The sequence below is a fragment of the Scedosporium apiospermum genome (genome assembly GCF_000732125.1).
Source record: "Scedosporium apiospermum strain IHEM 14462 chromosome Unknown SEQ_SAPIO_0110, whole genome shotgun sequence".
Taxonomy (NCBI): domain Eukaryota; kingdom Fungi; phylum Ascomycota; class Sordariomycetes; order Microascales; family Microascaceae; genus Scedosporium; species Scedosporium apiospermum.
The window spans coordinates 810,750-835,566 of NW_015971811.1; the positions used below are offsets into that span (position 1 = coordinate 810,750).

Here is a 24,817-nt window from a genome sequence, read left to right on the forward strand (position 1 = left end):
TGGAGCTGAGGATAAAAACACGCGATTACACCTCGTCTATTCGGAAAAGAGCGGGTGACCCAGCCAGCAGGCAAAAATTGCCTAGCTCCACAGATGGTCTAGGCACACATTCAAGAAGGATATGGAATTAAAATTAGATGCAGAGAGGTATTCTCATCATGTCGTGAAAGACCATCACCAAGCAGCCGAAACTGAGGGGATCAGGGACAGACAGAGTGGTGAGGTGAAGGTGAAAATACGGAATGGTAGTTTGAATGATATGGAATATCCAAGATCCACTTTGGCCCCGGCGGGCAGCTGGTAGTTACTCCGTACTGTCGATGGCTTATGTGATGCTAGAAACTAGAACGGAACCAACAATAAACGGTCCAGTCTTCCGGCAGATATCGTAACCAGACTATACTCGCCAATCTCGTCTTATACAAATATATATACGGAACAAGGGAACAAGAGCATGTGGCCAGTTTCTTGTTTAGTGAAATGGGAATGACGTCTGGATGGAAAGGTACCTGTTGTCGTGGAGCAATGAGGAATTGAGTTGGCGGAGTTTGAGTTTCCACTGACCGCTGATGGCAGGGAGCGTTACATAAACTAGAAAGGTCACTGCACTGAACAAGCAGTCACTGTTGCACTGCTGCAGCTGTGCTGTCAGAGCCCCAAGCTGGCTACTGATCACAACGGCCAACGCCTGCACCACGATTGTACGAAGTAATTGCCACTGCGCTACGATGCATATGCACCCCGCCAGCCGCCTAAGAGATCCCAATGTTCCAGGTGCCTGGTCCACTGATCAATTCCAATTTCCCACCAAACTTATTGATCCGAGTCCCAAGTTGGCCAACAATTGAGGCTGTCTGCACGTGTATGACATAACGGTGTCCGCTCCGGATTTAATCCTCGTCCGTTGCCATCAAATCCAAGTCTTCCATACAAAATCCTGGAAATCGTCAAAGGTGGCTTATCCTCAAGACTGTCTTTCAATATTTCAACCTCGCCGTTCGAGCCCTTCCCTGAAACACAAGGCCTCGCAACAACTGGTCTCCCCATATCCACTGTCGCCAGGACCGCCTCTCGAGGATCCCCACCACGATAGTGCTAGAGTGCTAGTCTAATCTGCGCTAGACTGAGGGCCTAACGAAACATCATCAAATCAATCATTGATCAAGGGTGGGGACCGTCACCACTTGACCACTGAAGCCGTTTCCTCTGCGACTTCGCTGCCATTGCCGAATACTCGCATCGAGATCCATTCCACGCCCCAGGAAAAAGACAGCTTGCATCGCTGCTGCAGACGACCAGCCGCTGCTTCGATTGAGCGTCCTTGAGCGACGACTGCTCAACCATCTCCGACGACACAACAACTCGCCACTCCATCCTATCCTTGTGTGGCCCAATTCGCTCAACGCCCGACAAAATCCGTCCTTGCCTTAACCAGAGAGTACGTTGCAATTCCGGATAGCCTCGATCGACTTCTCCCCCCTTTCGCCTCTTCACCACCAGCCAGGCACCCGCATTCTGCCCACCGACTCCAAACCTCCAACTTCCATCATACCTCGACATTGCTGAGCTGACAATCCGAACCAAGTTAAACTAGCGAATCCCATCGCAGCCGATCGAGATGTCGAGCAACACTCGGAACTACGACTTCCTCGTACGTCTCTCCCTACTCGCCTCCCTCCCTTCTCCCGTAGCATTTATCCCCTCGTGGGACGCGTTTACCAGCTAGAGTACGGGCGGGTTTTGTTGGGACCAGATATTAACACTGCTTTTTTCGTTTTCTTTTTCCTAGATCAAACTTCTCCTTATCGGCGATTCCGGTGTAGGAAAGTCATGCTGCCTCCTCAGATTTAGCGAAGACTCCTTCACCCCTTCGTTCATTACGACGATTGGTATCGATTTTAAGATCCGCACCATCGAACTTGACGGAAAGAGGGTGAAGCTTCAGATTTGGGATACCGCCGGCCAAGAACGCTTCCGGACCATCACGACAGCGTACTACCGAGGTGCCATGGGTATTTTGCTTGTCTATGATGTCACCGACGAGCGGTCCTTCAACAGTAAGTCACGGATGCTACCTGTTATTTTTCTTAATTCCTCTAGGGTTACGGCGCACGGCACGGACTCTCGCGACGGGTCAGGTCCTCATGCGCAAGGCGATGCATGCGAATCTGACATTTTTATTCTCCACTTCTAGACATCCGGACTTGGTTCTCCAACGTAGAACAACACGCTAGCGAGGGCGTCAACAAGATTCTGATCGGCAACAAATGTGACTGGGAAGAGAAGCGTGTCGTATCGACAGAACAAGGCCAGGCCCTCGCCGACGAACTCGGTATCCCCTTCCTAGAGGTCTCCGCCAAGAACAACATCAACATCGACAAGGCTTTCTACAGCCTCGCCGCCGATATCAAGAAGCGACTCGTGGACAGCGCCAAGAACGAGCAACCGAACGCTGCGGTCAACGTTGCGGAGAAGGGAGCCGGTGGCTTGGGTGGAAAGTGCTGCTAGACGAAGGGAATATACGGTGCTTCGATTAATCATTTCGCGCCCTGCGCCCTGCCTGTTTCCGATAAACTCGTCCGTTGTTCAGCCCCCCTAGTCATGCACACCGCGGTCCACGTATACACACACACAACATACATCACCACAAGTTCTCGTCCACCTCCTTACCCGGATTTTAGTTTCCCGGCACCGATTGTACCGAAGACAGCAAACGTACGGCGATACGCGAAAGAATGAGATAGATGCTTGATACGCCCTTTTTTCCTTTTTTGAGACACAGGTTTTCGAGGGAGGCAACAAATGTCTGAAAGAGGGAAAAAAAAAAAACTACGGAAGAGAAACGGAGTTTCATGTCGTGTGCTTGTGATTCGGCTTCAACTTTTGTTTTCCTCCCCCCAAAGTCGCTTTTACCATGGACTCTTCACTGGATCCTTTACCTCTTTACCGGCAGCTTGGTTTGTTAGTTTTTTTATTTAGAGAGATGATTGTCTGGTTTGGAGTTTGGTATTCAATCTGGGTTTAATACAGACATTCCAGTCGTTGTTTTATCTTGACTTTTATCACGGTATCCTTCTTCCCACTGCGCATCGAGCGAAGAGTTCTGTGATATATCAATCGTCTATTATCTATTTAACTTTTGTCTAGGGGTATCTCGTAATGACAAAATAACTACCATATCAACGAAGCGTTCATTACGCTTACACGAGACTCGTCATCCTTGACGTTAAGCCTACGTCTATGCCAGGAGCGGATAAACCTTCGCGCGTCATGTACGGTGTGGAAAGAGAGAAAGAATCTTGAGAAGTGGTCCTCCCGGTGCTTCTCCTTCCAAGGTTCCACGGCCTGCGCAGCGGCCTCGTCACTTGCAGACGCCACGGCAGGTCCCGCCCCGGCTGCATCTGCTACAGGTGGTGGTGGTACAACACGTGGTACCTCGCCCTTTAGGGTTACCGCAATGCCGCCTCTACCCCAAGACGAGCTCAGTTTCCACGGCAAGTTGCGACGCTCGCCATCAGCTCCGATTAGCGCCTTGAGCTCCTTCAGGGTCAATTGGTGGCCATCCAGCTTGACGAAGACGATATTCCTCGTGTCAAGGCCATGGCGAAGGACGTCTTTGGAATGGCGAGAGCCGGCGATTTGCTGGACGGCATTGGCTCCCTGGACGAGCTCCACGGTCATCAGCGAGGCATCTGGTGGCGCGAGAGTCATGCGCACCTTCTCCTCGGGCGTGACTTCGGATGCGACGAGTCGCTCAAGTTCGTGCTTGTAAGCGACGGCTTCTACCACGGAGGAGAAGTGAAGGAGATACTTGTCCAATGGCTCCTTCGTGTCGGGGTGCCGTGCTTGAATGGCTATTTATCTCGTGTTAAGGAAAGAAATAACTTCACATGGGAAGAGTGAAACGAACCTTGCATCGTAGACCAAGCACGGCCATCGAGGTGCGCGCTCCTCGGCGCAACACGATAGAAGTCACTTGGTAGGGTTGACCTGCTCCCATTCCTGATGATGAGCACGGCAGGCTCGTTGGCCGCAGGGGCCGCGAGGTTTTCATTCACGTCATGATCCCCCTCATTTACAGACGTGATATCCTCAACCACGGATACATCCTTCCCGGTGGCGGCATTACTGCTGACCAGATAATCTCGGGATTTTGCATTGGCCGAAGGACCAGGACCCAGACCGATCCTGGTAGTGCGGGGCGTCACACCCGGAACTTCACCGGAGGGAAAGAGCTGATCAAAGATGGAGCTCGAGGCTGAGGTCCCGTTGGTGGATCTAGGAGTTCGGCGAGGCTTGTTCCCAGATCGCACGGTCGAGGTTGAGAATCGGCAGACGACGGAAGAGGAGATACGCTGCGCTTCACGCCATTGGTTAGGGATGGGGGGGAAGATTGTGTCGTTGGTTGACCTGCGTAGTGGGGCGCTAGGCACCCGAATTCGAGGGACCCATTGCTCGAGCCGGCAGATAGGCATCCGAAGAAGGAGAGGTTAAAAAATAAAAAAGTTGGGAATTGACGAATAGATGATAGGTCCCAGCGGGAATGGGAGGGAAAAAAAGCGACGAGGGTAGGGGAATATGGGGAGATGGGTTGCGGTTCTTTCCCTTACAGGCAGGCAAAGCAAGGGTCGTAACGGATATGCGGGTTTGTCTAGACCAGATTCCACAAGAAAGGCGGTGGGTAAAAGTATCAATGGGTTCCGTGAGACCAATCTAAGAAACTGGGCAGTTTTGTTTCCACTAAGAGCGCAATTGGCAAAAGTGTTTGGTGTCTGCCTGCCTCACATGCAGAGAATATCCGTTGTCGTAATTTGTATGGCGTCGGTCGATGCGGGTGGGCCTCTTGCCGATGAGCCCGATATGAAGTGATTTTTGGCTTCTTGGCAACAAGACTTGGAAAGGGAGGGTATGACAAGTGCTGTCAGCAGTTGGCAGCCGTGAATATTTCGTATTCGGGTTCGTGATGTGGGTCCGGAACCGGGAAGCAGAAGGGAAACCTCGACTTATTCTGGCACCACCAGTTCAACGCACCAGTCAACGACAAGAACCGTCGAGCTTCTTTGTGCAGTGTACGTACTCGCAGTGGGCTCCAGAAGGGTGGTGCGGCGCGAAAGTCCTCTAATTCGAGCACCCTCAGGAGACAGGAAAATCTCGTACCAGTACCCCGAGTCTCCTGATTCTTCCCATCGACCCTAACAAATACTACGGCTCATTCAGGGGTCTTCACATTGTGATGTACACTACCTTTTCGCAACTTCTTTTGGAATGAAGCCCCCAAGTTCGACAAAAAATTAATACATCATCTAATGTATCCTGCGATCTGATAAAATCTCGGGAGCCCCCAACAACTTCAGAGTCTCTTTCAATCACCATCGCCCTTTCCATCTTCACATTCGCCACTCATTCTCGTTCTTTCCTCTCCTCTCCGGTCTCTCCCCTCCCCTCAGTCTATTAGTAGGCGTCTGTCCTTTCTTTTTTGCCTTGTTTTTTTTGGGGAGTCTCCTCTTCACTCTTGTCTTTTATCCCTGAATATCTCTACTCCTGTTTTCTGTTGAATTTCGCCCGGGTTGCCCGCGGAAACCGTCGCGATGGATCTTCTCGTGTAAGTCTTGACAAGACATGACATGTCTCGGAGCGATTCGAACAAAAAGAAATACTGACAATGGCCGTCTTTTACAGCGATTCGTCAACAATACATCTAAACCAAACGCAAACGACCCTCTTCGGTGTGTACGACGAAGTGTCCAAGTACAATGTCCAATTGAACATCGCCGAGCGCCTTTGGGCTGTACGTTTTCTCACTTCTACCGGCACCTCGAGATTCGGTGCTCTCAATTTCATCAATTGGACTTGCGCTAATATGCCGCGTTCTCGTATAGGCTTGGTATCTTTGGATGCAGAATGACACCCTTGCTACGGGTATTCTGAGTTTCGTCATGCATGAGGCTGTCTACTATGGCCGATCTCTCCCTTGGATCATCATTGGCATGATCCCCTACTTCGATAAGTGGAAGATTCAGAATGTATGTTTTATATCGCGCGTTGTGCTCTCAAAGATGGCATGGTGCCGTCTTTCCGCCAAAGAATCGATCGCGCTAACCATGATTTTTGTGATAGCTGAAAACTCCCAGCCTGAAGGAACAAGCTCACTGCGCTCTCGTTGTCCTCTTCAGCCACTTCACCGTCGAACTCCCTCAGATCTGGTTCTTCCATCCCGTCGCGACCTGGTGCGGAATGGACTATGGCGTGCCTTTCCCCCCTATGTGGAAGATGGCCTACCAAATCTGCATCTTCTTCGTCATGGAGGATACCTGGCACTACTTCGCCCATAGGTCGCTTCACTACGGCCCTCTCTATAAGGCCATCCACAAGCTCCACCACTACTACTCGGCTCCCTTCGGTCTCACCGCCGAGTACGCGTCGCCCATCGAAGTCATGATTCTCGGTCTCGGCACCATCGGCTCGCCCGCCATCTGGGTCTACTTCACCAACGACCTCCACCTCTTCACCATGTACGCGTGGATTTTCCTCCGTCTCATCCAGGCCGTCGATGCCCACAGCGGTTACGACTTCCCTTGGAGCCTGAGGCACTTCCTCCCCTTCTGGGCCGGTGCCGACCACCACGATCTCCACCACGAGAAGTTCATTGGCAACTACGCTTCCAGCTTCAGGTGGTGGGACAAGATCTTGGACACCGAGGCTACTCAGGAGGCCCGCAAGCGCCGCCGAGAGAAGAAGCTCGCCGAGTTCCAAGCCAAGAAGAAGCAGTAAATTCGATATCGAATTCCGATCGAATCATTAACCCCCTTTGGGAAACCGAGATGCCGAAAAACGCCCTTCGCATACTTGAAGTAGCGAGGTAATGGGTTCGGCCTGTAAATAGATGTCATTGTGGATGGTTTAGAGACGAAACCGTGTTAGGGCGGCTAGACCCTCGCAGGTCTTGACCCTTATCAAGAGGAGAACGATTGTGACGAGAATGGCGATGGATCCATGGGAAGGATCTACCCGAAAATCACCGAATTGGGCGTTGCGAATGGCATGAGAACATACATTTTTTTGCTTCTGTTATTCCTGCACATAATCTGGGCGATTCTAATAGTTACGACCACTTTAATAATTACGAGTTAATACAAAAAAAAGTTCTGATTATTTGTTCCGTTGTCCAAAAGAGAGAATGAGGTTCCTAGTTCGTAAGTGTTACAACAAAATAGTATACGCATGGTGTAAGCGCAAAGTATTACCTGCAACGACCGCACTCTCACCACATGGCAGTCCGGTGTGTTATTTTTATCTATCATACATGGACAAAATACCCCAGTCCTCACTTCCTAGGTGCACAGCATTCTCCAGCAGAGCTAGTGGCACGGCCAACCAGATCCGATGACTGGGTCCCGGATGACGCCTCTCCCTCAGACGGTATCTCTCCGAACGCCTTGGCCAGGTCGTCACAGATCACGGCCAAGGATATGTCCTTTTCGGAAAGACCCTTAGGATTGTGAGTGGTCCAGCGGATGAAGGTTGTATTGAAGACCTAACGCTGCGATGAGGTTCTGGAGCTGAGATGATACTTTGGAGGAGGTAATCTTGAGGAAGAGGAGCTTACGTTGGACCATTCGGGATGGTGGTTTTGTAGTTTACATTGAAGAGAGACGGCTGTCATAAAATCCTACAAGAAATTGAGCATAAAACAAACTTCATGATGGAGGAGGCGAGAAAATATGGCCTAGAGTGTTCCTTGCGTTGAGCGAGACATACCCACGTCTTAGCAAAAGTCTTGAACTTAAAGGACCGCTCGATCCCCTCTCCGCTCGGGGTCAGACTCCACCGACTCGCGGACCGCGAGATGAGCGGCTCCAAGGAAGAGTTTAGGGCGGCTGTGTCAGAGCCGGGAGAGAAGTTGGGGGTTATGCTCGACATGAGTCGATGGCGTGAGGTTTGAGGCAGACTGATTCTAGCGGGGAATGAAGCCACGAGAGGACGCGCTTTGAACATGGCGGACGACAGGAGGAAGAGGACGGAAAGGCGGAGGAGGGGTGAGGGGCAGCGGGATGGGATGCTATTAGGATGGAGGTTCGATGGGAATGCATGTGGCGGATGTTGTACACACTACTCTCTGTACGCTGTGGAGAGTTGGTTGCTCCAAGAGATTTTTTGGTTCGTCAAGGGCGCGACTCGAGCTACGTAAGCGACTTCTTTATAGTAAATCGAACTTCCATCGCAGACGAAGTCCAGAAGACCCCGGCATCCAAGCTCAGAAAAAAGAATCCAAACTCGTCCCTTATAGCACTCTAGTCTAGGGAACTAAGTACTGCCCTTGTTATCCTCCAGAAGAATACCTCGCGCTGGGGAAGAAGCTCAGAGCTCAGTTGTCAGTCAGCAGGGGAGCACAGCATTAAATGACCTCATGATCACCAAACCCTGGGGCCACCTTCTCACTCGCGCTCAGCCTTATTGAGACCTCCAAGAAACCCAGTGGTTACAAGTTCCTATATGCGTCTTCCCACAAAGCCGTCTAAAAATGCTGGACTCTTCAAAGTTTCATTTAAGAACATGTCTGCCGCCATAGTCGAGTTCCAGTGCCCAACCACCTGTTTTCACGTGCCTTGCAGAGTATAAAGTACCCAAGACTTGGCCGATGGAGGAACAAGCAAAGGTGAGAAGCTTTGACCAATCCAGTCTTGTTGCCCAATGTAGCATTACATAACTTCATGTTGTGAGGCGGACAATGACGGCATAGTGAAACGAGTCATATCAAATTTGATTTTTGGTGTTTGGGCTCAATCAAGTCAATATTTGGTGTGTTCCGGATGACAAATCATGCTGCAATTTTGGGAAGGAGTATTACGTACGTGATTAGCTCGCGTCACCCCCTCGCGTCTTAAGTACTAGGTACCTATTGTCCCATAAATGTTTCCTTTAGTCTGACGTAGTTAGTACATCCTCGCCCCAACCTCGCACAGGTCGGTTCCCATCGTTTCCGGGTAGCGAGCCACTGGAATTTTCTCGGTCATTTCTCACCACATTTCCCACCCACCCCCCCGAGCTTAATCCCATTCCCCCTCCCCCTACTAGGCTGACATATGTTCTCATATCCTCCCTCCTCCCACCTCTACGATTTCCACCCTGCTTACTCAGAAACCCATCCGCGAACAGCTCAAGCACCCCGCGCTGTGAATGCTTCGAGATTGAATTCATCGAGCACGAACGATGGCCACATCTACTTCACCTTCTGGTAAGTGAAGCTTTCTATCTGGATTCCAATGCGCATGCCTCCCTTGATCTCTTTTGCCCTTCGCGACATCGACATCCAAACCTCTTTGCACTATTCCTCTACTATCTCGACTGCCGACCGACTGCTTGGTCATCATCCCAGCGCGGTCGGTTCTCTCGGGCTTTTGCTGGCGAATCTCATGCGCCAGCTCTCTCTTACATACACTTTTTGCGCCGCAAGGGTTCATCACCTAAGCTGAGCGTTTTCCGCTACACCCGTTTGTCTTATTAATCGCGATGCGATGTCATCGCAAATGGTGAGAGGCGCGGCAAGAGGATGATGGAAGGACCCCGTCGATAAAAAAATATCGCGAGGGCTCAACACCACGCTTCATGCGCCCTCGGCACTTTTTGCCCTAAAGCGCTGGGATGGATGCGACGATCTCCTCCGCCCAGGTGCGGAGATCCACTGCGCCTTCCTCCCTTCACCAATCTGCTTATTCATCTCCATTCCACATCGTTCCTTCCGCCGACGACCATGAGCCTGGATCGTGCCTTGGGTGAGTCGGAAGGAACTTGTGGCACTGGCCGGGTTGCGAACATTCGCGACGACCCATTCCCAATCAGCTCGGCAGTCGCTTGACCTAGCGCAGATAAGATATCCTAAGCCTTGATTCTTCCCCGGATTCAAGAGAGTCTTGTTTTTGTCGATGCTCCTGTAGTGACGCACCCCAGTCCCCTCAATCATTCGTTTCACCCGCCTCTCTTTGTCAAGGTCGCTGCGTAGTCGCGGTTTTTTTTTTGTTTTTGTTTCTCTCTCGCGCACTCTCCACCCCGCTCAGAAAGCTCTCATCGATCTTGGTCTCGTTTATAAATCTGGAGCGCGATCGACGTCAGTGCTGACATAACATGATGCTAGATCTCCCAGATGCTGCGCTGCAGGCCAGCCTTGAATTACTAAGGTCGCACGCCACGGCCTCACCAACTGGCGGAGATAACCAGAGTCCTCCTGAGGCCCAGGCAGAGTTGTCGCCCCATGCATACGGCGACATTGGCGCCGTCGCAGGCCAACAAGGTCGCCCTGGCGTCGATGTTCAGCAACAGCAGCCGCAGCCACAGCCCAAGGAAGAGGACTACATTCATCCCGATCTTCGTGGACCTTCGTCTGCCATAATGCCCACGGCGAACCACCTAGCACCAGCGGCGCATATGATTCCTAGCAGCAATCTACCGTTACCGCCGCTGCCACAAGCTGACGTCGCTCCCGCACCGGTCGTCGATCAACAGATGCTGGCCCCTGCCCCTGCCCCTGTTGCCGTTGCTCCTCAACAAGCACCTCCTATCCCCCAACCCCAGGAAGAAGCTGGAAGCCGCCGGGGTAAGAGAGAATTGTCCCAATCCAAGCGCGCCGCCCAGAACAGGGCAGCTCAGGTACGTAAATTTGATAGCCAGTTCTTTAAGAGGCGACGAATTACTAACTGCCTGATATAGAGAGCTTTCCGTCGACGGAAGGAGGAGTACATCAAGAAACTGGAGGAGCGCGTTGGCGAGGTTGCGCGATATGAGCAGGCCTACCGCTATCTCTCGTCTCAGAATGCCCTTTACCGGGAATACGTGTCTATGCTACAAGCAGAGCTCCTGGAATCCCAAGCAAAATTCCCGTCTCCCCCGCCAGGCCTCAACCTGAACCCCGAGCCAACGGCCGCCCCCGAACAGCAAGCCCAGCTCCAGCCGCAGACGACTGCTGCCGCGCCTGAGCCTCTCGCAGCCATTGCCCAGGCAGTCATGACACCCCCGGCTCCCATGGGTGATCGCCCGCAGCCGCAGCAGGAAGTCCCGAATGACCAGAACGACCAGGAGGACATCGACCGACAAGTATCGATGCAAGTGGACGGTCTCGCCTAGTCTGTATACCCTCCCTTGCCGGACGATTTCTTCGACCTGCTTTGAAAGGAGTCGCGCACTATGTCATTCACGATAGGAATTATCCTTCCTTTTTTTTTCCCCATACATTCGACGATTTCCTTGCCTCCGTCTGCTTTTTTCTTTATTTTCTTTTAAAGGCGTTGTGGTTTACAGTCCTCGAGACTCCGAGGAAGCCAGTTTAGGTCCCAGGCGTTTTTCGGAAAAAGAATATGAGGCTCTTAACTTCTTTCTTGTACCCCTCTCAAATGGCATTGATATTGAGAGTTTTCTTTCCGGCGGTCAACTTGTGATTCTCTTTTAACGCAGCTTTCTTCTTTCTTGCGTCGTCCCTTTTTCTCATATGTAAGAAACTCGTTTTTATCATCGTACTGTTCCCGTTGAGATTGGCCCATTGGAGATGGATTCGGATTCGAATGGGATATGGGCGAGGGATAGATTTTACTATGAGATTCGACAGCAAAGTCGCCCTTTCCAAAATGTTTACTTGTTCCTATAACAGTGTGAAGTTGAGTGAAGGTATCTGCTATGTTGGTCCATTCGGAGATGTTCATCACAGGGATGGCCTATGTCCAGACGTTTGCATTAACTTGTTGTTTGTCGTCTGGCAATCACTGCTTTTCCCCTCCAGATGCTACCTCAAACAAAACACTTTAAACAAATCCCGAAAAAAGATGAACAGATAATTGCTTTGCTTCCTTCCGATTTCCGTTTCAAACACCATCCACCGAAAAAGCACCCCGATCTCCATGAAAGACGAAGAAAAGAAAGAACCACCTAACCTTAACAGCGCATATTTTCAGCCTTTGCCTTCCTTTGAAGACTGTTTCTCTCCATTATCTGTGTTGAAGGTTACTATACAAATGCATTGCCAAGGTTGTGCTCCTAAAGAGAGAAGAAAAAGTTAGCAAAAAGGAACATGTAAAATGTCCAGGGGTGAAGTTGATCAAAACCATACCTTGAAATACTCAGACCCCTTCTCCTCATACTCCTGTCTCGACACAGCAGCACCCCTATAAGCCGACGTCCCCGCCCACCTCGCCGCGCCCTTCCACGCATCAAGAATAGCATCCTTCGCGGGGCGCAGAACCAGCGGCGACCCCGCAGGCAGCAGGGCCCTTAGCTCGTTCCGGAGACGCTCGTCGAAGTTTTTAAAGAGCGTGTTGCCGCCCGTAAGGAAGATGTCGCGGAGGAAGTCGTCGCGGTTGGGCATGCCGCCGAGGCGCTGGTTGAGGATGTCCCCCGCGATCTCCACGAGCCCGGCCTGGTCGACGCCGGCGATGGAAGGTTGGAAGAGGACCTCGGGGACGCGGATGCGCTCAACGTTGAGGTGGATCTGGTTGAGTTCGGCCTGCGAGGACGGGTTGAAGGGGCGGGGTCCGCGCGACCAGGCGTGCAGGAGGGATTTGCTCCAGTCGGCTTGGGCCTCCCAGGTGTCGTCGTAGTTGAAGTCGTCGTCATAGAGGAGGAGGTCCTGCTCGAGGGTCGTGAGCTTGCCCAGGAGGTCTTCCTCCTCGTCGTCCGAGGGGTTGTCGGCGATGTCGCGGTACACGCCCCAATCCTCGTCATCGGCGCCGAAGGTGTCGTCGTCTCCGCCTCGCCGCCGCTTCTTGGTTGGGTTGTCCGAGGCGAGGTTGGCTAGGTTCTTCATGCGCATCTGGGAAGCGAGGGATTTCCGGTTGCCGAGGTCCTGCTTCAGGCGCTCCTTTTCCTTCATCTTCTGTAGAGTGTCGGCGCGTGCTTGGTGGCGTTCCTGCAGCCAGGACTCGAGGTCGTTCTCACGACGCTCTTCGTCCTTTCGCTTCTCGTCTGCTATCCTGGCCTTCTCGGCCTCCTTCTCAGCCTTTGCTCGTTGGCGGGCATCGTAGTTAGCTTTCGCCAGCCTCTGCTGCTTCTTGGCTTTAATACCGGCGTCGTCGAGTTCCTCGTCAGGAATATCGAGCAGGTCAAAGACAGGCACCTCCGCCTCTTCCTCATCGCCTCCTACGTCCTTCATACGGCCTTTCCGTACGGCCTTGTCGAGATCTCTGATAATCCTCTCCAGCGCCACTTCATCCTTGAGGTCGTTGTCGTCTAATAGACGCTTGGTTTCCTTCTTGTTCAGGTCAGGCAGCTTCTCTTGAATCTTCTTATACCGGTCAAGCTGCTTCTCCTTTTGCATGAGCTTCTCGAGGCGCATCTTAGCAGCCTGCTCCTGTAGTCTTCGACCATTTTCCCTCTTCTTCTCCGCAATGCGATCCAACTCCTCCTGGCTCTTTTGTATGACCACCTCCTCGGTGTACGGGTACTGAATCACTATGTCGCGATACTCTAGGCCGGTCCAATCGAGATAGCCTCGAAGCTCCTGGTTGTAATCCGTAGATACATATCCATAGTCGCGCAGCATGTACTCGGCCTGGGAGTGGTTGAGCTTTCCTGAGAAAGATGGATACTTGAGCCTGATTAGCTTCAAGAGATATTCTGCCGCGTGCCATCCGCCCCAGTTAAGGCGGGTGGCTTGTGCCAACATGGCCTTCGAGTTGTACACAGGTATAACGTGGGTCGAGGTATAGGAGGATGACACCACCAAGCCGGTTTGGCCACCGTTGTAGTTGTAGGAGAAGAGAGAGTCGATCCCGTAGGTAACGGAGGGTACACCGTAGCACTCGAACAGGATTTCCGTCATGGCTAGATGAGAGAGAGAGAGAATTAACGTCAGTCAAAGTAACTTCGGGGTAGGTCGGGTGGCGGGATGAAAGGAGACACCTACTTTTACGGGAGTAAGGTAGGTTAGCGACCGCCTCGGTCATTAAGATAGGCATGTCAATGGCGCCATCCACACCATTCATCCCAAGCTTGAGAAACACATAGTCTAGAACGTGTTCCATGACATCCCACGAACTGACAATGCCGGTTCCAGCCTCAAAGGCATACCGCACATGGCCCTTGGCCGTCGTGTCGGCGTAGCAGTCGGATCCGGCGAAGGAGTATGTCTTGCCAAGCTTGCGGTCACGGTATTTAGCCATAATCGGGGGGATGCTAAGCCGGGGAGTGTCTTCGAAGGACCAGCCGGCTCGTACGTGTGAGGAGCCTGGGAAATCGGTCGATCAGCGAGCTGTACAGGTTTTACGAGGTGGGGGAGGACTGGAGATGCTCACCATTGTCGATGACAATGACAGCGCCACCGGATGGTTGCGCTAGAGCCTTCTGACGTCCGTCTTCTTGCACAGGTATTGGTTTTTCGAAGCGGGCTTCGCGGACGGGGAAGATCTTCGCGGGAGGATAGGTGCGCTCAGGCGGTCGCTTCTTGTCGGGAAGGATAAAGGAGCTCTCCTCGATTGCGGAGGGCGCCATTGTCAAGGGTTTTCGAGATCCCTTGGTAAAGGGCTAGCTGTTTGAAGCACTTGGGGAAACGAATATCGTATTGAGTCGATGATAGGTTGGGTGTTGCCGGTTGTGGGAGATGAAGCTTGAGAGCAAATATGTGGTGGTCGCAATGAAAATGGACGAGGAGGATGGGTTGGATAAGAGGGTGGAAGAAGGAAGGAGTTGGACCGAATTGGTCAGGATTTTTCACAGCTGCTATTAAAGTCACCCTGGCATGATTTTGGTGGTGAGCATGAACAAAAAGAACAGACAAGAGGCTGGCCTAGATTATGGTCGCATATTGGTCTAGGCCTTGGGAAGTGGTCGGTCGCCTCTCCAACTTTCACAAGATCAATTGAGCAATCGAGATCGGACAGTGTGAAGATTCCAGCTGGCAGCGCAAGGTAACAGCCCGAGCCAACTGGAGAATCCCCAGCACTACATAGTACCAGAGGACATCCACAGAAAACTGGTATGCAACCGATTGTGAGAAGAAAACAACAAGCCATGAACCAGAAACGTTTCTATATTCTTGTGGCTATCTAAAATCGAGTTGGTTCAATGGGGTTTGAATTCCAGCAATGAAATCCCACGACGGCCCTGATCCTCGAGCTCCTCCAGGCCAAGGTCCTAACACGCCGTCTCTTAATATGGATTGTATGGATTGCATGGCAGCAAGAGGCACCACGGACAGGAAGAATAAGTTTGTCCGCAAGTTGAGGAGATTCGGGTATCATGAGTCACATTAAAGGCGTCATTCGATCGTTAGGTACATCCAGCTTCACTTCTCCTGTTCGATCTTCATCCTCATTCCTCATGAAAATGTGGCCCCCGCTCCCCTCCCTCTCTAAAACAGCAGCACGTTCTCAGGATGGAGGCTGCAGGGTTTCCGTGGCTGGGAATGGGAAATCAGCAGTGAAACGCCAAAAAAATTACGGCGGTGGGCTTCCTACCTTCGAGATGGAAAAGGACATTGGACTGGTAGTTTTTGAACATCTGCGCCACAAGCTCGACGTTCATATTCTGGACGTTGATTTCCTGCTTGTTATTAGTTCCCAGATCTAAGGCCATCATGAAGTGCGCATGGGAAATCATATATACCTGAAGGGCCTTGTTCATAACAGCGACGGCTTCATTCAGTTTCTCCTAGTTCTCTTGTGAGCTCGCAGTCATGACGCGTATTGTTTTGTTAGTGGGGTAAAATACCACATTGGTGATAATTCGTGACAGCAGAAGATTCTGCTGGTGTTCATGAGGGCTCTCCTACATGCCATGTTAGAATCCAGGAATTTATTCCATGGCGCGAGTTTTTTATGGGCAGGTTTTCTCATACCATGATGCCTCGCACTTCTGCTCTTTGAATGTCCTGTGTCTGGTGTTGATGTTCACTGAGCTTGTGATGTTACTGGGAGATATGGGCTGGAGCAGGAGGCGGTAAAGAGCGGCAGAATTTATGGCAGTGGTCATCCATCAATAGCTTCCAAAGAAACTCGGCTCTCCACCACTCCAATTTCACACACTGCAACATTGAATCCTCTCCGAATCCTAGACAACGCCACCGCATATCTACTGACTTCGATCTTCAAATTTCTAACGCACCGAATACCCCTCCCACTCGACCCCCAACCAAAAAACGCAATGTCATCCGGTCCGACAGAAGCGCAGATCGCGCACCAGAAGCTCATTGACGAGCTCGACATCCACTCCATCCACAAGACCTTCCGCAACCCCAAATGGCGCCCCAACCAGCGCCGCAACAAGAACATAAAAGCCATCCTCGGCGACGCCTCGAGGCGCGAAGCCTCGGCCCTCGCCACCCCCCAGGACAACAGCGGGGCCGCGACGCCCAACGACGACGGTCTTTCGACGAGCGGAACCTCAACGCCGGCGGGGGCCAGCAACGGATCCCCCAGCTCGCTACAGCCTAACCTTGCGCAGGCGTCGCGGAGCTTGTCGAAGTTGGTGTTGGAGAAGTCGCTTCGTCCCGCTGGGGCGGCTACGGCTCCGAGCGCGACGTATACGAATATCGAGTCGGCGCCGTCTTTGGCCTATGCTAAGAGGTATTGCGACGTGACAGGGTTGCCGGCGCCTTATTTGGATCCGAAGACGAGGTTGAGGTATCATGATCGGGAGGTGTTTAATCTGATTAGGGGATTCTCGCACGTGGTGGCCGAGCGATACCTTGAGGCAAGGGGCGCTCATACCGTCTTGAAATAAGGGAAAGAGGCAGGCCCATGGCAGAATTTGTTCATGCTATTTGTTCGCCGGTGTTGTTCTTATTCACGCGCGGGACTGGAGTTTTATGGTTGCTGGATTACAGTCTATTGGGCTGGCGTTTCAAGGGTGTTTAACAGCAGGTGTATTTTGTAGGGACGTATCATTGTGTAAGGTCTATTACAGGACGAAGACGGAACAAGACGTGGCGAACTACGGCCAGCACACAACGTCTAGTCGATCCATTGAAAATTGAAAAGAAAAACTGCTATCTTTGCGTCTACTTCATTCAGTTCGTGTAGTTGAAAAGTCTAGTCTTTCCGAGACCTGTGCGGCCAAACAAAATCAAGCCCCAACTATGCACCCTCCACCTCTCGATGAAGGATGGCAGCTGACGCTCCGGCTTAATCGTGACAGCATGGTTTGCTCTCCGCCAAAGTCGACAAGATACCGAAGATGTATAGAGAAAACACATCTCAGTTGCCAGGTGCGCTAGGCAACCTGACCGTCGCGGCAGGGGATCGTCGAAAGCAGATAGAAAGAAATCAGCTTCCTCCTTTAGTATCACTTGATACTGCGTCGTTTCGATGCTCAATCGTAGTCAGAGAAGGGCAGGAATTGCTAAATCGCTCCAGTCCGGAATCGAGTGTCCTCAGAGCTGTTGACCTCGTTCTCTGTCAAAGTGTCGAAGTTGAGCCATGCTACGTGCCAAGGGCACAAGTAGCGAGCTTTTTGCCCGTGGTACGAATTCTTCAATTATCCTGCAAGCTCATAAGATAGGGCCTCGGGTGCTGTTCACGTTCGTTTTGTCCTCATTCTTCGTGGGAAGTTGGAGCGTGAGCTAATGTTGGTTGAGCAGAGAAATTTTTTGAGAGAAAATTGTCCCCAAAACTAATTTTCTTTTGGTGGGCCAGGGGAAAGGTCCAAGTACACTGCTTCGTACTTCCAAGTCGTACCAATTGCACACCAACCAACCAGAGGCCTGGCATATCGAGGCCAGGGGCTCCCCTGTTCCCGCCAAGTTTAGGCCTCGATTGCTAATAATACCTTGCCCCTGAGCCGCCTGGAGACCGCGGAGACCAGCGCACTGATCAATCTCGATTGCCACCACGCGGAAGATTGCCCAAGATTCTGCATACCAAGACCAAGGACGTCAAATTGCTTGTGACATTCGATCGAGTAATTAGCCAGTCCCCCCCGTGTTCGTTACATGGGTGCCGACTGAGAAAAAAGGAAAGAAAAAAAGAAAGTTTCTCGATATCTCAAAGCCTTTGTCCTCTCTCCTCATTCCTTCAACCCAATTCCACGGCCAGGCTCCCACTTTTCCATCCAAGCAGCCTCGAACAGGTAGCTTTGTCGAAATTCCAACGCTCTCGTCACACCCATATCAAAGGCAGCAAAAAAGACACCTTGCGCCTGCTTCCCCCACGATTTTCCCCAGTCAAAGCTTCGCCAAGAACATCGACAAGGCCCGCGCCTGAAACGCCGTGCTTTTCCTCGAACTCATCCATTTACCGAACGCTCGATTTAAACGTTCTACCCTCGAATTAGCTTCGAAGACCCCCTACTGCATCGCTGTAAATTTTCTTTCTTTCGAAATTGCCCAAAATGTCGTCCATGTGGTTATCAGATTCCCAAAGTACGTCGACGATGAGGGAATGCCCCCTTTTATCATGGGCGCTCACGTGTCGCTTGCGCAAATGCGTCGCATTGCGACTCGGGCAGTGATCCCGGGTCTTTGTGGGGAAGAAGTCGCTAACAGAATGGTCTTTCAGAGATCGGAGTCGCATTCTGCACCGGTGGTGAGTGTGCGCGTTGATACGCCCGGAGCTTCCGTCCGGCGATAGTACCTTGCCTACGCGGCTTCAGCACTAACTATCCGGTTTTATAGGAGGATTCTTCCTCATCGGAGGCGTGATGCTCTTCTTTGATCGGGCGATGTGAGTCGAGAGTTCCCTCGCATGGTGTACGGCAGTTCAGTCACTAACATGCTTCGTTTCCATAGGCTTGCCATGGGCAATGTACGAACTCCCTCCTTTCGCAAGATTTCTGCCTACAAATCCACCTGCTACCCACGCGCTTCTCGATATAGTCGGTTGCTAACATATCTGGGGATTCTAGATCCTTTTCCTTATCGGTCTGACAATCATAATCGGCCCCCAAAAGACGCTCCTCTTCTTCGCACGCAAACAGAAACTCAAAGGCACGGCAGCCTTCTTTGGCGGTCTCGCTCTTATCCTTCTGCGCTGGACCCTTATAGGGTTCCTTGTCGAGCTATACGGTATCATGGTCCTCTTCGGCGACTTCCTCGGTACGATTGCAGGCTTCGCGCGGAATGTGCCCGTCGTCGGACCTTATATCGGGATGGCTGTCGATAGGGCAGGCTTGGGACGAAGGAACGCCGAGTTGCCAGTATAAAGTGGCCTATAATGATGGTGCTCACTACAAACCTCACGATATCTATACCGTCGCACCATCTCCAGTCGGCTGATCAACCTTCGCCTTGCCGACCGTTTTCTCGACCGTCGTATCTCGATCGATTGGAGCTTCGTGCAAGGTATACTGATCGGGGACAACACAAAGGGACGATACCATGACATTATTGTTCTATTATCTGGGTGTTATTTTTTACAAACCACGAGTCTCGGTTTATACGTGGAAAGGTTTCTGGCCTGTCCTTTTTATTCCTTGGCTAATCTTGACGGCGTTTCTTTGAAGAGGATGTTTTATTAGACATGCTTTTCTCTGTACCATAATGGCGATGCAGGAGTTGGTAGACGGGGGCAAATTGAAGACGGGTCCGGAAAAGGGGGCAAGGGTAATTTAGGAAGATATTGTTTACTAATAAATAGCCACCAGAGTCGGCTCATTCCTGTTCTGTTACACTTTTTGCATCGCTCTTGACAGGCCAGAAGAGCCTGGGAGAAGAATCTTGGAAGGGCTTGAGAGAAGAACCTCGAGGGATTTCAGCAATCCGTTCCCTAACCGGGCTATCATGCCTGACAAGAGACGACAAAGGCCTCATCAACCTCACCATCTAATAAAAGTTCCGTTGAGTTCCATCAAGTTGCAGAACAAAAAGCCAAAGGTTTGACTGAATGGAGGAAAGATGTACCCGCCACTAAACCTCAATCTCCCTTCGACCTTACACCGGCATCCTCTAAACCGCCGCCCAGGCCTTACCATCTCGACATCAAGATGGGCGGGCCCCTTCAACAACCCACACCTGTCCATCTTCTTTGTTATTCCACCTTCGTATCAGGTCCTAGTAGCCGAGTCCAATGAGGTAGTCGGCAAGCTTTTCGACGACGTTGGCAGCGTTTCCGGCCTGGTGCTGAGGTCCGTAATGTCCAACAATGATGGCCTGGTTGGTCTTGACAATGGCGACACCGTCCTTGCCCTGATAGAAGAAAAAAGGCGTCAGTCTCAGGACAATAAGTAGATAACAGCCGGTAAGGGGGGGGAGCAGTAGAGAGCTTCCATACCTGTCGTCCGTACAAACTCCTGTCCTCAGCCCTGGTGACAACGTATCGCTCACCGCCAACGTGGAAACCATCGGCAAAGACGGCGTCGCGGTCACCGCCTAGTGCCTTGGCGATCGTCTTGCCCTCTTCGGGGCTGATCTATATCATAGGAAAGTCGTAGCAATTAGTATATCGTCCGCCCGGAATGTTGAAGAGGCATGCCAGTTCTTAGAAGTGGCCCGACGCGGATCGGTATGGCTGTGCGGATTCTTACCTGGAATCCAGCCGAAATGGCCCAGGTGCTAGTACCATCACCGGCAAGAATGGCGGCCTTGTCGAGATGGCCGGTACCAAGGAGGCTGAACGTTAGAGAAACTTCATGTTAGCTTCTATCGCATCGTATAATCGTATGTCATATGCTGTTCGAGATCGAGGAGCCTCCTTACCTGCTATCAACATAAGCTATATCACGGTTGCGTGCGTTAGCTGTCGACTTTCATCATGCGAGGTGGGGTTAGCTCTAGGAGAACATCCCGCCACATACCTTGCCAGGACATCTCGGTCTATGTGTGGTGTATGAGTTACAGGGCTGAGAAAAGTTCTGTGGGAGGAGAAAAGCAAAAAAAGCTGCAGGCTGAGTCTCGTGGGTTAAAAAAGGAAAGGAAGTCACTTGCTCTGGCTGGGGGAGAACGGAAGAGATGGAGTGAAGGATCAAAATGGTAATTGCTTGGGTGGTTGCTGGATGTTCACGGTAAATGTTTCCCCGCCTTAAAAATGACCCGCAACGAAGGAGGGGCAGCACTCAAATGTTGTTTTTTTAATGCGCGACTTGAACGCTGGCAACGACGTCAAATAAGAATTTAATTCGATGATAGGTGGTGCTTGGCCTCACTATAATATGCGGTTGCTAGGGGGCACTGGGAATTAGAGGCGAAGACGTCAACAGACGTGACTCGAGGCAGTCCATGGAGCTGGTACAATTGCATCAATGTACTTCGTAGATTCAGCACATGTGAGGTGAGGGGCAGGGCCGGGTATCTCTTTATTCCGTCCTATGTACCTTCAATATCCTTCCAAGGTATTTTACTAGGCTTTCTTGGATCTCGAAATACCTCTCCTCGTTAAATAGGAACCTTGAATTTATGGAATGACTTTGCATAACTCGCTCCATTTTCGTCTGGCATTTCGGCCCTGATCAGCAGCGGCAACGAGTCAATGGTGGTGGGGAGTGGAGCGAGTTATAGCAGAGCATTGAGGGAATGAAGCTGGCATATCTCACCTCAACGACATCTACCGTGTTGTACCACGAAACGCGAGGAACTCAAAGCCTTCATGCTGTATTTGAGGAACTACACGAGTACACGCGTGTATACCCGGTATAGCATTGATGGCATTATCCAGGAACAAGGGAGAATGAAGCATTGAAGCTTACGAGGCGGTTGCTTGCAAGTCCTTCCTGTCCAACTCAATAAGCATCCACGATCAGCCAGCGCAGATGGTTTGCCGTTGGTTGGGCTTTGCTTCCCTTTGCTCTGAGCAAACCTGCGAGCGGCAATTCTATTACCAAGTCTAACCACTACATTCCTAGCTAATGGCCGCTAGCGACATTGTGTTTTCCGATCCTCTGCAAACAAGATCTCACCCGGATGGCCTAACTGACCTTTGAACGGTGTCGTCTTACAATAACATTGACTTCATCACTCTGTGGCGGGTTAAGAGCCTGTCCTCCAAGGCCAGCTGGGGCACATTAAGCTTAATCCAAAAGAAAAACCGGCAATATGCATAATATAAAACCTGTAATGAAAAAGAAGAGCAAAATAAAACACAGACCCAGAAATACAGGTATGTTGAGTGGAAATGGAAAGAAAAAAAAAATTGACAAAAAGATCGCCCCTAAGGCCCTTATCGGGATCGAACCGTCGAAGCTACGAAACTCCCCCCGGAAGTGGGTGGTTTCTAACCATTGAGCGCCCCGCGGAGGCCACTGCCACGGGTACTGCACTGCCATGCGCGCTCGGCTGACAGTTTGGACCTTGGGGGGGTATATAAAGTTAAGTCAGCAGAACTGGGAATTGAAGGATAGAGGAGGAAGGAGCGAGTGGGACAGCAGGGATTTCTGTTTCCACGATTCTCATGCCTGAGCAGATCTTCATATCTTGGTCTGGTGTTCCTCATAGTCACAAGAATGACTACCTCCTCCAGTATGGCCTACTATTAGAACTTGAGCAGCTCAGATTTTGCTTTGCTCACTTTCGCTATGCAGAGTTCGATGCCGGTGTCCAAGAAGATCCAGAGCTGTACGCGCATCCCAACGATGTGCCTTCACTGCAAGCACACGAATTAGCAACGCACTATACGCAGTCATCTGTCCCTCCGCGATCAGTCGGGTATGGAGCCTCGTGAAAATACTAACATCAATGCCAAATCTACACCTCAGACTTGACAAAGCGTATCCAAGTCACCCTCGGGGGTCAATTCCAGACGAAACTTACAAACCGACTGATACCTACACTTTGAAATCGCACTCATGGCACCATGGGCTGGCTTGGAGCGATATATCGTCTATACACGAGAACTTCATGCCGTTCTTGGGCTTTCAAGAATTCGCAAACTTGACAGTTCGTTGGCACTTACACGCCACTCCGGCGTCTTGACTAGCTCCTCGCGGTCGCCAGCTACTCGCTCCTATCACATCTTCACTTACTGACACAGTCAACTGCCGGAAACTGCCTTCGACCCGGTGTGAATACACCCCGTGAAATATTGCAAGGAGCGGCAATCTAAGATCCGTCTTAGTGGGACACATCGGAGGCAGAACACGAGAAACGGACAAGACATGGAAGCGCCTCCGTTACGTGATGGATCGCTGGTAGTCCCCCTGCATGGCAAGGCCATCCCATACCGGGGTTTCCTCAACGCCAAATTTTCGCAGAAAAATGCATTGCATCTCAGGCTAAGCGGACGGCAGGAATATCTCACAGTCGCAGTCTTCCTCAGACTTGGTCTGCCCGGTCGGTCCGTAGGATTGTCCCACATCACAAAGTGATACCGCGTCGCATCCACAAATGTCGGACATCGCCTAGACAGCGATTATCCGGGAAAGAGTCCGTCATCTCGATCGCGAGAACGCAGTCGAGGAATCAGGATCAGGACGATCGGCAAAAGAACGAGGCCATCCAGGTGGACGAGGATCGCGGGGAATCCGATCTCATTCTGGTCCGCACACCACTTACTAGGTCTTCTCAATTCTTCCAGATGATCTCATAGGGCTTCTGGATTCACGATCGCCGCCTAGTACGACAGCACAGGGTTGGTTCATCTGAAAATTGGTCGTCTTTTCTGTCTCCCGCTCCTATCTTACCGGCTGGTGGCTTGTGGATAACCGTGGCAGGCAGGGACCTCTGGTGGCTCTCCTCGCGCTGCTGGGCCCATCCCCAAAACATGCCTCTTTGGGCCGGAAGTTTGTCTAATGTCCTTCAGACGGAGAAGTGTTCGATCCTGTTGGTCTAAAATTCGCCGCGGAACCCACCATCCCGACACGGAAGGCTATCACGTCCTTAAGCGGGTAAATTGTTCGGAGGCCGACCTAAGAGGGCCTACAGGGTAGAAGCCTGTTTGCGAACCAAAGTAGACGTGGAGAGAGCTAGTTTCTGGGAGAATCAAAGAAATGTTTAGCGAATGGTAGGGGTTAAGGGGAGAGGGGGAACTATGCGAAGGATTTGCAATTCTGAGACGTGATGGTTGTGTTCGCTAGTGCCTTGGGACCAGTATGATGAAACGCCAGGTCTCACACGCACACAACCGCCTGTTGAACCTCCTCCTTTGTCCCGCAATTGGGGGTCCTTGGGCCGTTTCTTCCGGCCTCTTCTGCCAATTCATCATTCGACGGAGAGGGAAACTCAGCTGACTGTTTCTCTCCCAACAGTGCTTTGAGGCGACAAAGGTTAGAAAACCACCCGAACCATGGCTGTAATGGTACCACGGCGTGAAGGGCCAGGGCCTGGCCAAGCCCTCCGGCCTAGTACCGTCAGTTCGGTGAAAAACACTCTCGAGCTGAAGCGACGGATGGCACGAATTTGTGGGAGGGGACGAGAGCCTCCGTGAAGACTGGTTCGGTTTTCATTCTAGAAGCCGCTACCCCTTGCTTCGCGAGTACACTCGCAAGAGCTTTCCAAGCAGGTTGTGTGACCGACTCGACACCAATTGATAATACCCACCCCGGATGGAGATAGAGTTTGTTTGAGATTATTTTGCCTCGGTGTCTAGCTCGGTGTTGATAAAACTTTCCTGGATGGCCGCTTACCCTCGAGTGGAGATTAAACGACTATCGAAGGACAATTGCAGCAGCGAGCAGCAATGATTCGCCTTTATTCCTTTCGAGGAGCTGCAGAGCTCCTTGGTATTAATCTTAGTGTTTTCGGTGGCTCGCGACGTTGAGGCTAAATGGCAGATGCAAGGGGGGGAAGGGTCGGTAACCTCAAGGTATTGGAGGTGTTCGCCAAACCTGGAAAAGAAAGCAAAATGTGCCGTCACTTAGATGGGCTTCATATCGCTTCCGTGCCCTCCCTTTCCCGCTGTTAAATTGGGTAGCAGCTTTCTTGCATAAGGGCTTTGGACCTGCATACGTCGGTGATGGGATGTTGATAGACTTAGGTGTG

The 24,817-nt window shown here is 51.4% G+C and overlaps 7 protein-coding genes and 1 pseudogene across 7 annotated transcripts; 5 read left to right on the forward strand and 3 right to left on the reverse strand.

Annotated features, from left to right (window-relative positions):
• Nucleotides 1-1,618: 1,618 nt before the first annotated feature.
• Nucleotides 1,619-2,508, forward strand: SAPIO_CDS7177 (uncharacterized protein; the record flags this gene model as incomplete). Its single annotated transcript, XM_016789085.1, has 3 exons — nucleotides 1,619-1,651; nucleotides 1,790-2,057; nucleotides 2,195-2,508. 3 exons carry the CDS (start codon nucleotides 1,619-1,621, stop codon nucleotides 2,506-2,508), a joined length of 615 nt encoding a protein of 204 aa, XP_016640912.1.
• A 663-nt stretch (nucleotides 2,509-3,171) lies between these two features.
• SAPIO_CDS7178 (uncharacterized protein) lies at nucleotides 3,172-4,475 on the reverse strand (the record flags this gene model as incomplete). The annotated part of the gene is made up of 2 exons (XM_016789086.1): nucleotides 3,172-3,854; nucleotides 3,911-4,475. 2 exons carry the CDS (start codon nucleotides 4,473-4,475, stop codon nucleotides 3,172-3,174), a joined length of 1,248 nt encoding a protein of 415 aa, XP_016640913.1.
• A 1,113-nt stretch (nucleotides 4,476-5,588) lies between these two features.
• On the forward strand, nucleotides 5,589-6,771 carry SAPIO_CDS7179 (uncharacterized protein; the record flags this gene model as incomplete). Its single annotated transcript, XM_016789087.1, has 4 exons — nucleotides 5,589-5,602; nucleotides 5,680-5,788; nucleotides 5,880-6,023; nucleotides 6,118-6,771. The coding sequence occupies 4 exons, from the start codon at nucleotides 5,589-5,591 to the stop codon at nucleotides 6,769-6,771; spliced, it is 921 nt and encodes a 306-aa protein (XP_016640914.1).
• Nucleotides 6,772-9,751: 2,980 nt separating this feature from the next.
• Nucleotides 9,752-11,118, forward strand: SAPIO_CDS7180 (uncharacterized protein; the record flags this gene model as incomplete). The annotated part of the gene is made up of 3 exons (XM_016789088.1): nucleotides 9,752-9,773; nucleotides 10,133-10,644; nucleotides 10,705-11,118. 3 exons carry the CDS (start codon nucleotides 9,752-9,754, stop codon nucleotides 11,116-11,118), a joined length of 948 nt encoding a protein of 315 aa, XP_016640915.1.
• Nucleotides 11,119-11,991: 873 nt separating this feature from the next.
• Nucleotides 11,992-14,469, reverse strand: SAPIO_CDS7181 (Actin-like protein arp5; the record flags this gene model as incomplete). The annotated part of the gene is made up of 4 exons (XM_016789089.1): nucleotides 11,992-12,021; nucleotides 12,095-13,803; nucleotides 13,886-14,206; nucleotides 14,274-14,469. 4 exons carry the CDS (start codon nucleotides 14,467-14,469, stop codon nucleotides 11,992-11,994), a joined length of 2,256 nt encoding a protein of 751 aa, XP_016640916.1.
• Nucleotides 14,470-16,119: 1,650 nt separating this feature from the next.
• Nucleotides 16,120-16,698, forward strand: SAPIO_CDS7182 (annotated as a pseudogene; the record flags this gene model as incomplete).
• Nucleotides 16,699-18,303: 1,605 nt separating this feature from the next.
• Nucleotides 18,304-19,113, forward strand: SAPIO_CDS7183 (uncharacterized protein; the record flags this gene model as incomplete). The annotated part of the gene is made up of 5 exons (XM_016789090.1): nucleotides 18,304-18,334; nucleotides 18,471-18,497; nucleotides 18,587-18,635; nucleotides 18,701-18,716; nucleotides 18,817-19,113. 5 exons carry the CDS (start codon nucleotides 18,304-18,306, stop codon nucleotides 19,111-19,113), a joined length of 420 nt encoding a protein of 139 aa, XP_016640917.1.
• An 847-nt stretch (nucleotides 19,114-19,960) lies between these two features.
• On the reverse strand, nucleotides 19,961-20,716 carry SAPIO_CDS7184 (uncharacterized protein; the record flags this gene model as incomplete). The annotated part of the gene is made up of 5 exons (XM_016789091.1): nucleotides 19,961-20,095; nucleotides 20,181-20,318; nucleotides 20,434-20,518; nucleotides 20,606-20,621; nucleotides 20,704-20,716. The coding sequence occupies 5 exons, from the start codon at nucleotides 20,714-20,716 to the stop codon at nucleotides 19,961-19,963; spliced, it is 387 nt and encodes a 128-aa protein (XP_016640918.1).
• Between the last annotated feature and the right edge of the window lie 4,101 nt (nucleotides 20,717-24,817).